This window comes from Mobula birostris, chromosome 2, assembly GCF_030028105.1.
Source record: "Mobula birostris isolate sMobBir1 chromosome 2, sMobBir1.hap1, whole genome shotgun sequence".
In the NCBI taxonomy this organism is placed as follows: domain Eukaryota; kingdom Metazoa; phylum Chordata; class Chondrichthyes; order Myliobatiformes; family Myliobatidae; genus Mobula; species Mobula birostris.
In genome coordinates this window covers 212,904,057-212,920,974 of record NC_092371.1, presented here as the reverse complement: position 1 = coordinate 212,920,974, position 16,918 = coordinate 212,904,057, and the positions used below count along the sequence as shown (strand labels likewise).

Genomic DNA, 16,918 nt, shown 5'->3' with positions numbered 1-16,918 from the left:
TAAATTTTGGGCTAAAGTTCAATCTCTCAAGCACATTAGATAAATATTTCCATTCAACTCTGTCAAATGCCTTCTCGGCGTCAAGCAAAATAACATATTCTGGAACTTTAGATGAAGGAGTACATACAATGTTCATTAATCTCCTAACATTGAAATACGAAAAGCGATTTTTAACAAATCCTGTCTGATCATCAGAAATAATTTGTGGCAGTACCTTTTCCAATCTATTTGCTGTTATTTTTAGAAAAAATTTTGGAATCTACATTCAACAAAGATATACAAACGTTTGTAGGTCTATATGATGCACAATCAGTAAGGTCTTTATCTTTTTTAGGAATTAAAGAAATGGATAGTTCATAAAAGGATTGTGGTAATTTACCTACAAGTAAGGCATCCTTAAAAATTTTACATAGCCATGGTGAAAGTGAATTTGAAAAAGATTTATAAAATTCTACTCTAAATTCATCCAAACCTGGTGCTTTTCTGGTATTCATCACAAAAATTGCTTTCTTAATATCATCTTCCGTAATGGATGCATCTAGTTCTAAGCATTTATTAAGTGGTAATTTCAGAATGTTCAATTTCCTTAAAAATTCATGCATTATGGTACACTCTTCAAGAAATTCCGATTGATATAGAGAGGAGTAAAATTCTTGAAAAGTTTTATTAATTTCGTCATGATGAACCGTCATGGTACCATCCCATTTAGAAACTTTACTAATCAAACGTTTAGCCGAAGCAGCTTTCAGTTGGTCTGTCAATAATTTATCCATTTTATCACCATGTATATAAAATTAACTCTTAGTCTTAAGTAATTGATTTTCAGTCGGGGAAGTTAATAACAAATTATGTTGCATATGAAGTTCAACCCTCTTTTTATAGAGTTCTAGATTAGGAGCAACAGTTTTTTTTTATCAATTTCTTTAATCTTATCAACCAATGCACATATTTCATTATTAATTTGTTTTTTCAATCTAGCAAAATATGAAATAATTTGCCTACGAATATATACTTTAAAAGTATCCCACAATATTCCACTGGAAATTTCATCCGTAGAATTGGTTGAAAAGAAAAAATCAATCTGTTCTTTAACAAAATTGGCAAAGTTTGAATCCTGAAGCAAAGTGGAATTGAACCTCCATTGTCTAGCACTAGAAATTATGTCAGTGAATTTAATTGATAGTTTCAGAGGTGCATGATCAGAAATAGTAATTGCATCATATTCACATGCAATAACAGAGGAAGCTAATCAAGAATCAATTCTCGAATAACTATAATATAAAAAAGCCTCCAAACATCTAAGATTCTGGAATCAACTAAAAAGGAGTTAATAAAAATAGTGGATTTGTTTGGAGATATTTGATTAGGGGCAGACCTATCCATCAAAGAGATCAAGCAACAATTAAAGTCTCCACCCGTTATCAATTTATATTCATTTAAATTAGGAAAAGGTGCAAATAAATGCTTAAAAAATTCAGGATAGTCAGTATTTGGTGCATAAATATTAACGAAAACAACTTTTTGATTATAAAGTAAGCCAGTATAACAAAAATCTACCATTCGGGTCTGAAATTGTTTCATAATAAACAAATGAAATTGAGGAGTCTATAAAAATACAGACTCCTTTTACCTTAGATTGTGAATTAGAATGAAACTGTTGTTCCTTCAAAAATCTAAAAAAAAAAGCTGATTATCCACCCTCCTCACATGAGCAAAGATAATCTCAGCATTCAGGCTATGAAAGACTTTAAAAATCTTCTTCGACTTAATCAGATGATTCAAACCATTTACATTCCATGAAACAAAATTAATAACATTATCCATTTTACTACAATAAGCCAAATGGTATGCAAAGGGTTAACCTTACTGCACGGGAAACCCATGACTCAAGAGGAGGAAAAAGTTTAAAGAGGAACCAGAACCTACGACAATTCAGACATATTTGTAGTTTCAGAACATCCCAATTGGAAAATACTAAACTAAAAGAAATACCATCCCCCACCCACCAAGCCCGAAAAAAACTGGCCAATAGCCAGCCAGTACACTAACTAATCCCAAATACATTACCCCCAACTCTCATGAAGACATAACTCCCAAGTGGAAAGAATGTAATAAACCACCCACAGACAAAACATTATGAGAGAAATACCAAGAAAAGGACAAAACAAATATTGAAAAAAAGAACCCAGTCATTGCAAGACATTTTGAAAGGCGAAATCTTGAGAAATGAAACAAAATACAATCTTATAATATTTTAAAAAACAATCGCCAAGTCAAAATGTTAAATGAACAGTTAAAAATACTTACACAAAATACTAAAAGAGAAATCTTAACATAAAAGCATAATAAACATCTATACTCCAGAAAAAAATCCAACCAAGAATGAGAATTCCCAAACTTTAAAGGGAAATGTACACATTAGTTTTAAACTAATAGACAACTACATTCAAACATGAGAAAGCAGTAAATTTATTAAACAGTTGAAAATTAGTCAAGCTCTTCAAGAAATTGATGTGTCTCCATCACTGATTTAAACCATTTATGTGATTTATCTGGCGAAACAACCCTTAAACGCACAGGATATAACAACACAGGGTATAATTTCTTTTGGTATAATTCTGACATCACCGACTTAAAAAGAGACCTCTCTTGTAACAACTCTGGACAAAAATCTTCCACCAAACAAAACTTGAGATCCCCATACTCAATCACTCCTTTCCAACGTGCAACTCGAATTAAACGTAGTGGAATCGTAGAACAACGGCTCTGGGTTTTAAATCTTTCAGAGGTTTACCTTAACGAGCAATGAGCGCGATCTAGTGTGGGGGGGGGGGGTTAGAAAACACTTCAGTACCGAATACCTCCATTAAAAATTGAGCAAAAAGCATAGTGGGATCGCCACTTTCAACATCCTCATGAAGTCCTATACAGGTATCCCCCGCTTTTCAAACGTTCGCTTTACAAAAACTGGCTGTTACGAAAGACCTACATTAGTTACCTGTTTTTGCTAACAGAAGGTGTTTTCACTGTTACGAAAAATGGCAGCGTGCGCCCCGAGCAGCCAAGCTCCTGCCCCAGAACCGCATTCTAGCCAGCTTTGCTTAAACATGTGCCTGTAAGCAGCCGTTAGCAAGATGAGTTCTAAGGTATTGGAAAAGTCTAAAAGAGCTCGTAAGGGTGTTACACTTAGCATAAAACTACACATAATTAAGCATTTCAATCGTGGTAAACGAAGTAAGGACAAAGTGAGTTTGGCTAGTGGAAGTTGACAAAGATGATGTTGAATAGGTTTTGGCATCCTATGACCAAGAACTGATAGATGAAGAGCTGATGCAATTGGAAGAGGAAAGGATAACAGTCGAAACCAAATGCAGTAGTGAATGGACCGTAAGTGAAGTCGTCCAGGAACTGAACATGAAGTAACTGCATGAAATGATAAAAAAAATGCGTGAGGCTAAGCAGTCAAGCATACTGTCGTTTTTCAAGCCTTCCACATCAGCCACAGCAGACAACGAACCTCGACCTTCGACATCGAGGCAGGCAGTCATAGAAGAAGATGACCTGCCTGCCCTGATGGAAACAGATGATGATGAGATGACACCCCAGTGTCCCACCACCCCAACCTCCGGACCACGGACCGGTACATTGCCGCGGAGAATGCAGCGGTAGCCGGGACACACCCAGCGCATCTTTAAGAAAAAAGCCGAAATAAACAAGCTAATTAATTAGGTGCCGCCCGGCACGTAATTCATTAGCTTGTTTATTTCAGCTTTTTTCTTAAAGATGTGCTGGGTGCATCCTGGCTACCGCTGTACCACTGCATGCTTTGCAGATCGGTATCGGTCACTGCCCGGAGGGTGGGGGCCACTGCACCACCTCAACGTCCGACGACTCAGCCTAACACACTGTCATCAGTGTGCTGGGCACTGTCTTCCCAATTCCGGTAAGTGATACCACACCGTACATAAACACTATTTCTACTTTATATAGGCTGTGTATTTTTATGTGTTATTTGATATGATTTAGCAGCTTCATAGCTTAAAGGTTACTGGAGAGAGTGTTTCTGCCGAGAGCACTTCCGTGAGATTTTTGTTGCGGAGAACAGTGCGGCAATGATTGTAGAAAAGCAATTCTACTTTATATAGGCTGTGTATTTATCATATCAATCCTGCTTTTACTATATGTTACTGTTATTTTAGGTTTTATGTGTTATTTGGTATGATTTGGTAGGTTATTTTTTGGGTCTGCGAACGCTCACAAATTTTTCCCATATAAATAAATGGTAATTGCTTCTTCACTTTACGACATTCCGGCTTATGAACCGTTTCATAGGAACGCTCTACCTTCGGATGGCGGGGGAAACCTGTAATCCGTAGGTTCTGTCTGCCACTGCGATTTTCCAGGTCAATGATCTTGGCTTTATATCGTTCCAGCGTTTGAGTGGTCGAGATTACTTTCTTCTCCAATGAGCTCAATCTGCGGTCTCTTTGTCTGCCATTTTCATCAAGATCCAAAATTAGTTGTTGCTTTTCATTCTCATGTTTAATTGCTCCGAGTTGGTCTTCAATATTATTTAACTTTATCTCGAGATTAGAAAATCTTTCATCAAAGTTATCAAGTTTGTCATCCAAAAGCTTGGATATAACTTCCAAAGTCAGTTGTGCCTGTTCAGGCTGTTTAGACTGTTTCGGGGCACCTCCTTCTCCTCCATTTCCACTGTTGGCTTCCTCGCTCTCGGTTAGTGCCTTTTTCCCCTCTGGTTGTCATTTCCAAAAATTAAAAGTCAAAATTCCAGCATACAAAAATATTGTAAACATTTCAATGTGAATAATAAACAGGTGGTAAATAAATGAAAAAAAGAACGGAGCAAAGTCAAGTGCGACTTACTCCATCTAGTGCTTCAAGAGAGTCCTGACATTTCTTCATCAAAATACTCTTAAATAATAAATAGTAATTTTCTGTTCCTATCATTCTTATTTAGCATGAAAATAACCCAACTCTTCTCAACTTGTCCTCTATTCCTATCAGTTATCTGAAATTTATGCCCCTTCCAAAACTGACCACTTTGCTAAGGAAAATATACTTTCCAATCCACTCTACCCAAGAAGGTAAGGCAATTTAGAGTGGTACAGGAAAATAAATAAAAGAAAATTACAAGCAAAGAAACAAAAACTGACAGGAAAAAAAATAAGCAAAGTACACTTTACAGCATCTTCAATAGTTAAAGTTCTGAAAGAAGATTTAATACTCAATGCTAAAGATAAGTGCTTTAAAATAACTTCCTATAACAGTTTTAATTCTCACCCATTATGAAAGTACAGGGACATTTAATTGCTCAGTGCTTTTCATAAGAAGGCAAAAGCAGCATGTAGTTACAAACGAAATGTCTCATTTGTACCACTAATTGGGATTCTACAACTGGCCTTAAGAAATAATGGAAAGGATCAAATGAAAACAAATGGAGATTTGTTTAAAAAAAGCTTCAAGTACATCATTTGCACTCATATTGTTTAAAAAATCACTTTTGAGTGGTAGAGGCAATCTGCAAAAAATTATGCAGCATTCACTCCAGCGTGGCACCATTCATTAGACAGTACACACAAAATGCTGGCATAACTCAGGAGGTCAGACAGCATCTATGAAAATGAATAAACAGTTGATATTTTGGGCTAAAACCATCAGGACTGGAAAGGAAGGGGAAGAAGCCAGAATAAGAATGTGGCAAGGGGAGGAAGACGAGCTAGAAGCTGACAGGTGAAGCCAGGTGGGTGGGGAAGAGACACGAAGTGAGAAGCTGGGAAGTGAGAAGTGGAAAGGGCATTGTGCTAGAGAAGAAGGAGCCTGTCAACAAAGGAGAGTGTGTAATGGGAGAAAGGGAAGGAGGAGGGGCACCAGGTGAAGGTGACAAGCAGGTGAGAAGAAAAGGTGTGCTGTGTTTTATTTGGTCTATAATTTTACTTGCGCATGTTTGGTTGCCTCCCTCAGAATTCTAATTTTATTGTTTGGATCTAGGGTGGTGACAAAATCTGTGGAAGGAATGAACCTGGTGGGCCAGGCGTTAAATTCTTGGGAGGCTGTTATGTTTTGTAACTTTAAAACATTAAACTAATTCAAAGGAAGACACATTAGTCTGAAATGTAGGTCTAACTTCATGTTTACTTTAAGCAAGGTGCGCATGCATCGCGTGGTAGCATGATAACATCTGTAATTCACATATTTTTACATATAACCCATAATGAGTTATTTAAACGAACAAGAATGTTTAATCAACCAATATATATGCAAGATTACTCAAATATTATTTAAATATTAAATACACAACATTCCTCCCTGCTTAGCTATAAACTCCAACTCAATGTAGAATGCATCTCAACTATATACACAATGTACTAAATACAACTACTATATATAAACATCCACAGTATAATCAATTTTCAATTGTCCCATTCAGGCCTAAAGATTTAATTGCTGTGGAGGATTTCTTACTCTTGCGGGATAACATCTTTCCTGATAAGGGGAATCACTCTGCTGAGCAGGAGAGACTTGTGGCTATGAAACAATCTCACATTCTGGGGCCTCCTGCATGGTGGCTGTGGGAGTTGACTCAGACTGCAGGAAGTGACTCTGACAGCTCTGGACACCCTTCATCTCCTTTGCTCCCCCCGGATCTACTTTAAGCCCTTTCTTTTTCTTTCTCATGTTCCTTCTCTCCTTCACACCACTCTCTTTTTCATTCACATTCTTTCTCTCCATCTCTCCCCTCCTTTCTCTTCTTCTAGTTTGTGCACCTTGATGTTGGGTAGGTCAATTTAATTCACTGGCGTATTCTCTTATTAATCCTTCTATTGCTCCCCTTATGAACTGATCTCTTCTCTTGGTTTCCGCATTCACAACATCATCTGGCAAATCCTCTACTTTCGCATCTCCATTGACTTCTTTCTTTTTGGCATTCTATTCATCCCACTGAGCTTTGGTCTTTGCATCTACTTTTACTTGCAGCTTTTTGTCTCCCATTTGAAGTTCATGTAATAAACTTAATGCACACAGAGTAAATTCTGATTCTTTACAGTCACAAAAACTGAATGCTTGCAACTTTCCTGAAGCTCCTTGAATTCTCTTCCAGCTCAGAACCAAGCCATATTTTGTATGTAACTGCCTGATTAACATATCAGTCGCTTTCTCAGATACGTTGCCTATAAAAACTGTTGTACTTGGACCACTGCTTTCATCACTTTCACAATTCTTCTAAGCAGCATGGCCTTTCTTTGGTCCAATATGCTTTTCAACCAGAGGCATTGAGGTTGACACCAACACGTGTTTGTCCTCTGTTGGACAAGGGTTCATGGTATTTGGCATGGAGACAGTTGTGGCATCATTCAGTGCCTTTCTTAATTCACTTTCAGTTGGCTTCATTGCAGGGATGTGGCATGGAAATTGTGGATGGATCTCCAATCAAGTTGCAGTTGCTCAGTCAATCACAGCCCCACAATGCTGATCTTCCTGTTTTTACCCCATGTAAATTCAACATGGTTTGTTGGTTGTTGTACTTTACAGTTACAAATGTCATTCCCACAGGAGGTATCTTTTCTCCAGTACAAGATCTTAGTTGCATTTCTGCAGACTTCAGTTTGGTGTCTTTGAAATGCCATTCAAATTCATTTTGTGGGATAACTGAAACAGCCTGTCTATCGTTAATTTTCACACTAGAAATCTCAAGGCTATACAGTCCTGCCTCACTCTCATCGTTATCAGATTTTTCATCAACAGCATTCAGATTAGTGCTCTTTTTGAAACTGCAATTTGACTTTTTATCTTTTTCTCTTCCCTAAGCAGTCCATTTATTTTAGTCTGCTCAATATATTCTATGTATGTGTCTTACCTTGTTGCATTTTCTACATGTTTTGTCTTTAAACCTGCATTTGTTTGGTGAATGTGAGCCCCTGTGAGAATGGTAACACACTATGTTTGGCCAAGCTGGTTTCTGCTTAGATGTTGCAATTTTATTCATCTCACTTTCATTACTACTGCAACTCAATTGCACCTCTCTCTACGATTCCCATTGAAACAGCAATTTCAATTGCTCTTTTTAATGCAAGTTGTCCTTCAGTTAGGAGCCATTTTTGAATGCTCTCTTTAAAATTCCACAAACTAAATGATCGATCAGTGCATCATTCAGCCTATTATTGAACTGACAATGCTCAAACAATCTCTTCAATTCAGCCATGTACGCTGAAATAGACTCCCCATCTTTTTGATTCTACTTATGGGGCCTAAAGTGTTCTGCAATTAACAATGGCTTCAGTTCTAAATGTTCCTGCATTATTTTACCAATATTAGAAAAGGACATTTCTGATGGTTTGGTTGGAGCAGTCAAACTATGAAGCAAACTGTATGCTTTTAAACCCAATGCACCCAATATATTTGGCAACACACATCAAAGTTGCTGGTGAACGCAGCAAGCCAGGCAGCATCTCTTAGAAGAGGTACAGTCGATGTTTCGGGCTGAGACCCTTCATCAGGGGACTAACTGTTAGTCCTGATTAGCAGTTCACCAGCAACTTTGATGTGTGTTGCTTGAATTTCCAGCATCTGCAGAATTCCTCGTGTTTACAATATATTTGGCACTTGCTTTTCATTGGCTATTTCATTTGCTTCAAAATACTGTTCAATTTGCTCAGTATATAAAATCAAATTATCCATTGTAGCCACCAATTTCTGCCTTTTTTTTTAATGATTATTATCACCCGGAACTCACTCCTTATGAACCCATGAAACCTTCTTTTCTCTTTATGAACTCGTGAATTCTTCTGTTTTCTGTCTTTTTTTTAAGAACTTGATCGTGTCTTCCCTTCTGAAGAACACGTCTGTGTTCCTTTTTTAAAACTCAATCATCTCTCTGTATATGCAGTACCGCATTTTTTAAAAATTCAACTGTTCCTCACTGCGTTTTTTTTTACTTAAAAGTCTTGCTGCATTTGAATGGGTCGGTAGCCATCTCAGGTTCATTATAAAAATTACTTGTCGCCAGTGTTATGTTTTGTAACTTTAAATCATTAAACTGATTCAAACAAGACATTGGAGTCCAAAATGCGGGTCTAACTTCATGTTTACTTTAAGCAATGCATGCACGTATCATATGATGGCGTGATGATGTATTTAGTGTACATACTTTAACATATAAACCATAATGAAATATTTAAATGAACCAGAATGCTTAATCAACCAATATATGTACAATTACTCAAATATTACTTGTATATTAAATACACAGAGACTATTTCCATTATTTTAAATAAACAGTATCTTTAAAAAGCATCATGCATTGAGATATAAACAAATTTTATTTGCTGAAATAAATATAAAATTATTCTGCAATAAATTATTGTTGATTAATCATTTCATGCATTATTTTAGATAAGACTTACCAATTGCTATTGTTTTAATGTCAACTAGATATGCCAATTTCTTATTGTCTTCTACCCCTCTTTGTTTGCGTTCATTCAAGCGAACACTGGAAAATAAAGGAGATAAATACAGCTCCATCTCAAAACCAACATCACAAATATGTCTCTTCTCTTGTCAATTCCATTAATACTCACAAACTCACAACACAAATTATCAACAGTTAGTGGCATCCAAAGAGCCATTCACCCAAACTCCTAATAGTTCAAAAATATATCATAGTCTTCAAGTCATTACTGCTTTCCAAAGATGGCAAAATCTATCTATCAGCATGGAGTAAGACGGTCAATAAAAATAAGGCAAGGTCCCTACTCAATCATAATTAGCTTACATTGTGAGGATCTTCCTTTGATTGATTGCAAAAGATTTGGAGAATATAAAATCCTCTCAAAATATTACTCGATCTAAATACTCATAACCATATTTTCATTGGTAGCAATCCATAATGCTATAGTTGGACAGTTGGTGCATAATGCTGGTAGTGCTACTTCCTCACAATTTCCTTCTGAACTCTCGTGCCATCTCAGTGGAGTCTCTATATTTAACTTGTGACTATGTGGGTTCCTTCTGGTTACTTCAACTTTCTCTCATACTCCAAGCATACACTGGTCATTGGGTTAATTGGTTACTGCAAATTACCCTTAATGTAGTGGGTAATATGTGATGGAAAGCAAGTCACAGAAGAAGGTTGTTGGGTTTGCTCTGAGAGGTAGCATAGATTCAATTGGCTGAATGGCCTTCTGCATCATAAGGAAATATGAACTATGAAAGGCTTAGTAAGGTAGTTTAAAGAAAAAAAATCACAAAAACAGATTGAAAAATTTATGTAAGTCATACCTAATTAAGTGAGGATTCATGAACTCAGTTCTAACAGACCCCAAAGTGTCATTGTTACCATATTCAACAAGTGTCAATTCACCAACATTGAAGATCATGCAGACCTAAAAACAAAAAAAATTAACTATTCATTAGAAAGCCCATCAACACATCTTTCAACATTACATGAAAATATAGACATAGAGAGACTAATCCTCTGCTGCCAATTTCAGAAGTGTTCATGGCCTCCCACCGTGACGAGAAACTAGAAATGAGACAAGATGATCAGATTGCCAAGGATATTAAGTGGTCTGAAATGGTCTTCAGTGACTTAGGTTGAGACCTAGGGAAAGTAGACAAGTCAGTAGCATGGGGCAGTTGATCAGCCAGAGAGTGAGTGGAATGGTTGACTGGCTGAGAAGCTATCAGAGTCTTGGTGGGTCAACATAGGCTAGCAGTGACATCAGTGGATTGAGAGTGGTGTTCCAACAAAAGTTAGAAATTACCTTACAGCTGTTCCAATATTGGTCACTACCACAACAAATCAGTCTACATTTCCTCACAACACTCCAAGAGGATCGTTCCACAAGGACAGACAGCATCCCTTACATGACTGGTGCAGCAATGTGGCAGAACACTGGCCTAGAAGAACGCAGCTTGCCATTAAAAAGGGAAGTAATAGGAACATAACAACAGGGGCAGATGTAGTCTCAAGCCCACTCTGCCATTCAGCATGATCATAACTGAGGCCTCTAACTTATGTCTCAAGACCACTTTCCCTCTCTTACCATACCCATTTACTCGCATAATTTAAATGTTTGTCAGTCTGTCCCTTGAATACATTCAAGATCTTTATCCCCAAAGTTCTTGAGGCTACAGAAGTCCAAGATTCACAACACACTGAGAAGAAACTAAAGTTCAAAGTACATTTATTATCAAAGCGTGTATACTATATAAAACCTTGAGATTTGTCTCCATAAAAGCAGCCACAAAACAAAGAAACCCAATAGAACCATTAAAAAAGAACTTCAAACACCCAATCTACTAAAACAAACAAATTCTGCAAAGATTAGAAAGAAAGCAAACAACATTCAGAACTAAAGTTCACAAAGCACTAGTGAAACTTAAGAGACTACTAGACAGGTATATGGAGGAATTTAAGGTGGGGGGGTTATATGGGAGGCAGGGTTTAAGGGTCAGCACAACATTGTGGGCCAAAGGGCCTGTACTGTGCTGTACTGTTCTATGTTCTAGAAGTGAGTTCACAGCCACAAAGTCGGTTCATCACTGCAGCTGGTCTAGGAGCCTGTTAGTTGCAGGCCATAGCCCCAGTTCAGCACAGAGACAAGTAAACCTTGAGGAGCCGTGAGCTGAATGCTGGCCTGTACCTTGCCTCCAGCACCAACACCCTGACCTTTATCAATCAGGCCTGGTACTTAAACCAGCCAAACAGCAGATTGTGCCTCACTCTTGGACCTGGGCCCTGCCACTTCAATACGCTCTCAGGCCCAGGACCCACCACCTCAATTTAGCCCATATCCAACCTTTCCAATTTGGCACAATGCTTAAATTGGTCAAATCTCCACTTGTTCCTCGCTCTCAGGCCTGGGCCCCACCAATTTGATTAGTCCCATACCCAACTGTCCCAATCTGGCCCAGCACTTAAATCAGTCAAACATTAGCTCATTCCTTGCTTTTAGACTCTGGCCCCACCGCCTCAACTCTGCCTTACCTTGGACCTGCAACTTTGAATCGGCCCCTGGCCTGGTCTGCTCTAGCAATGGGCAAATGTTGCCTCACTCCTTGAGGCCCGGGCCTCGCTGCCTCAATTTGGCCCATACACACCACGTTGCAACCCTCCCACATCTTTCCAATACTTCTATTCCCACCTGAACCACATTCTTAAACTATGCCTTATAGTTCAATATATCCCCGTTAGGAGAAACCTCCATTCAACTTGCACTCTGTTAGAGTCATAGAATCACAAAACTATACAATGGTCATTTGGCCCACTCAGTCCACACTGACCATCAATCATCCATTTACACTAATCCTACATTGAACCTTCTTTTATTCTTTCCAGATTAACCTCAACAAGTTCACTTCTCACTTTTCCATACAGTCCAAAGAATATAGGTTCAACCTCTTCAATCCTTCTTCATTCATCAACTTCTTCATCCCAGGAATCACTGTGTTCAATACAAGTTTATACATCTTTAAGTATGGAAACCAAAACTATAGACATACTGCAGGTGTGGTCTCAGGTACACCCTGTGAGGGGTTCAATAAAAAGAACTTTTATACTCCAAATGTCGATTAATAAAGTTTTCTTAAGAACATATTTTATCTGCACACCATTTTTAAAAATGTTTCACATAGTAGGGCGTCTGATCTAGTTTACTATTACAACAGTAACATATTTGTAAATCCCTCTAATTTAGGAACAATAGCAAATGAAATAACGATAAAGTTAATTAAAAGAAATTAATTTAATAAACATGTGCCAGAAGACCTAGCCAACTTGTATTTTCTTTACTGATATTCCATTATATGCCCAGCATTTATTGCCATCTTTAAATGCCCTTAAGAAGGTACTGGTGAGCCACACATTGAAGAACTGTAGTGGAGTACTTTCACAATGCATAGACAAAGAATTTTAAATCCAGCACAATGAAGGGTCGTGTACATCTGATCAACATCTTCCACCTCCTTGATGATGTGTAACTGAAGCAGCACATACAAGAGATTGCATTCCTGTTTACTTATTTAGATACCCGATATAGAGTTGACAGGTTTAGAAGATACTACCAAAGTGGCCAAACTGAGTAACCTCTGTGCATTTTGTAGATGATACATTATATGGATGGTTGTGAAGGGATGGATGGATGTTTAGATGGATGGGTGTAAAGGACAGATGGAGTTCTCCTCAATTGGGTTACTTTGAATTGGACGGTGTTGAGTTTCTCAGGTGTTGTTGGTGCAGCACACATCCAGACAAATGAAGAGTCACTCTCTGACGTGCCTTGCAGATAGCAAAAAGGTGAGTTACATATCACAGCATGCCCAACATTTGATCTGCTCATGCAGAGTCCAACCAAGTTTCTAGTCAATAGTGACCTACAGGAGGTTAATGGACTCATTTGTGGTAATGGTATTAAATATCAAAGGCAGCATCTACATCTCTCTTGCTGTAGATGGTTATTATTCCCTGTAGGGCCTACCAGGGAGAAGACAATTCTGGATTTAGTGTTGTGTAATGAGCCAGATTTGATAAGGGAACTCGAGATAAAGGAGCCATTAGGAGGTAGTGACCATAATATGATAAGTTTTAATCTACAATTTGAGAGGGAGAAGGGAAGATCGGAAGTGTCTGTATTACAGTTGAACAAAGGGGACTATGGACACATGAGGGAGGAGCTGGCAAAAGTTGACTGGAAAGATACCCTAGCAGGGATGACAGTGGAACAACAATGGCAGGTATTTCTGGGAATAATACAGAAGGTGCAGAATCAGTTCATTCCAAAGAGGAAGAAAGGTTCTAAGAGGAGTAAGGGGCGACCGTGGATGACAAGGGAAGTCAAGGACAGTACAAAAATAAAAGAGAGGAAGTATAACATAGCAAAGATGAGCGGGAAGCCAAAGGATTGGGAGACTTTTAAGGAACAACAGAAGATAACTAAAAAGGCAGTACGGGGGGAAGAGATGAGGTATGAAGGTAAGCTAGCCAAAAATATAAAGGAGGATAGTAAAAGCTTCTTTAGGTATGTGAAGAGGAAAAAATTAGTTAAGACCAAAGTTGGGCCCTTGAAGACAGAAACGGGTGAAATTATTATGGGGAACAAGGAAATGGCAGACCAGCTGAACAGGTACTTTGGATCTGTCTTCACTAGGGAAGACACAAACAATCTCCCAGATGTAATAGTGGCCAGAGGACCTAGGGTAGTGGAGGAACTGAAGGAAATTCACATTAGGCACAAAATGGTGTTGGGTAAATTCATGGGACTGAAGATTGATAAATCCCCAGGGCCTGATGGTCTGCATCCCAGGGTACTTAAGGAGGTGGCTCTAGAAATCGTGGACGCATTGGTAATCATTTTCCAATGTTCTATAGATTCAGGATCAGTTCCTGCGGATTGGAGGGTAGCTAATGTTATCCCACTTTTTAAGAAAGGAGAGAGAGAGAAAACAGGCAATTATAGATCAGTTAGTCTGACATCAGTGGTGGGGAAGATGCTGGAATCAATTATAAAAGATGTAATGGCATATTTGAATAGCAGTGGCAGGATAGGTCCGAGTCAGCATGGATTTATGAAGGGGATATCATGCTTGATTAATCTTCTGGAATTTTTTGAGAATGTAACTATGAAAATGGACATGGGAAAGCCAGTGGATGTAGTATACATGGACTTTCAGAAAGCCTTTGATAAGGTCCCACATAGGAGGTTAGTGTGCAAAATTAGACCAAATGGTATTGGGGATAGGGTACTGACATGGATAGAAAATTGGTTGGCAGACAGGAAACAAAGAGTAGGGATTAATGGGTCCTTTTCAGAATGGCAGGCAGTGACTAGTGGGGTACCGCAAAGCTCGGTGCTGGGACCGTAGTTATTTACAATATACATTAATGATTTAGATGAAGGGATTAAAAGTAACATTAGCAAATTTGCAGATGACACAAAGCTGGGTGGCAGTGTGAAATGTGAGGAGGATGTTATGAGAATGCAGGATGACTTGGGCAGGTTGGGTGAGTGGGCAGATGCATGGCAGATGCAGTTTAATGTGGATAAATGTGAGGCTATCCACTTTGGTGGCAAGAACAGGAAGGCAGATTACTATTTGAATGGTGTCAAGTTAGGAAAAGGGAAAGTACAACGAGATATAGGTGTCCTTGTTCATCAGTCACTGAAAGTAAGCATGCAGGTACAGCAGGCAGTGAAGAAAGCTGATGGCATGCTGGCCTTCATAACAGGGGGAATTAAGTATAGGAGCAAAGAGGTCCTTCTGCAGTTGTACAGGGCCCTGGTGAGACCACACCTAGAATATTGTGTACAGTTTTGGTCTCCAAATTTGAGGAAGGACATTCTAGCTATTGAGGGAGTGCAGCGCAGGTTCACGAGGTTAATTCCCGGGATGGCAGGACTGTCATATGTTGAAAGATTGGAGCAACTGGGGTTGTATATAGTGGAATTTAGGAGGATGAGAGAGGATCTGATTGAAACATATAAGATTATTAAGGGATTGGACACGCTAGAGGCAGGAAACATGTTCCCAGTGTTGGGGGAATCCAGAACCAGAGGCCACAGTTTAAGAATAAGGGGTAGACAATTTAGAACGGAGTTGAGGAAAAACTTTTTCTCACAGAGGGTTGTGGTTCTGTGGAATGCTCTGCCTCAGAAGGAAATGGAGGCCATTTCTCTGGGTTCTTTCAGAAAAGAGTTAGATAGAGCTCTTAAAGATAGCGGAGTGAAGGGATATGGAGAGAAGGCAGGAAAAGGGTAGTGACTGTAGATGATCAGCCATGATCATAGTGAATGGTGGTGCTGGCTCGAAGGGCTGAATGGCCTACTCCTGCACCTATTGTCCATTGTTATTGCCATTGCCAAATGTTACTTTCACTCATCAGCCCTTGCTACTGGCTGACATGGTCTTTATTTACAGGGGAGTTACGAATTGAATTACAACGAGCAGCAAACATATCCACTTATGTTGGAAACAGATCATTAAACACATAGAGATAGTTGCACTTAAGACACTGTGTAAGAAACATCCTCAGTGAAATCTTAGGCCTGAGATGATTTCCAATGACTGTAACATTGCTTAAGTAGGGAAACTAGCATGACAAACTCATAAAAGAAATAATTCAACCAACCAGGTTCCCAGATTTCTACCAATTGCCATTTCATTTTATTTATTTATTTTTTTAATTTATTGAGATACGGTGCAGAACAGGCCCTTCTGGGCCAACAAGCCGCACCACCTCACAACCCACCTACTTAACACTAGCCTAATCACAGGACAATATACAATGACCAATTAACCTACTAACCGAAACATCTTCGGACTGTGGGTGGAAACCAGAGCACCCAAAGGAAACCCATTCAGTCATGGGGAGAACATGCAGATGGCACCAGAATTAAACACTGAACTTCCAACACCCTGAGCTGTAACAGTGTTGTATTAACCTCAACGCTACTGTGGTGCTATTTAATATAGGTGAGATAGATTTGCAGGTGGTATTTTGCCTGAATGTACAATGCAGCACTGGAGTAAATTGAAATTATATTCATGATAATAGTCCACTTCTTTACATTAGAAAATAGCATGCTATTTCAACATGTTATCGAGAATGACATGTACTTATTTATATAAAACAAATGTAAATAAAAGAACATTGTATCATTTTAATACATGCATTTCTAAATGACAATAAACGAGGACTGTGTGTCCTCATAATCTAATCTAAATGTTTTGTGCCCAAACATAAATTCAACATAAAATTTTCAAAATCAAAACAAACTTACATTTTCATTGTCAAAGTAAAGCTTCTCATTTCCACCAGACCCTTGCCAAGCAACCTAAAACAAAGTAGAAAAGTTCAAAGTTCAGTGTAAAATTTATTATCAGAGTGCATACATGTCAC

At 38.5% G+C, this 16,918-nt stretch overlaps 1 protein-coding gene across 3 annotated transcripts in view; it reads right to left on the bottom strand.

The window, feature by feature from the left end:
* ift172 (intraflagellar transport 172) overlaps nt 1-16,918 on the bottom strand; it is a 209,920-nt gene that overhangs the window by 126,556 nt on the left and 66,446 nt on the right. For all 3 annotated transcript variants that reach the window (XM_072251419.1, XM_072251420.1, XM_072251421.1), the window contains exons 12-14: nt 16,800-16,853; nt 10,300-10,403; nt 9,426-9,511 (exon numbers count right to left, since the gene is read on the bottom strand). In XM_072251419.1, the coding sequence (XP_072107520.1) occupies nt 9,426-9,511; nt 10,300-10,403; nt 16,800-16,853 (244 nt within the window). The remainder of the gene's footprint in view (nt 1-9,425; nt 9,512-10,299; nt 10,404-16,799; nt 16,854-16,918) is intronic.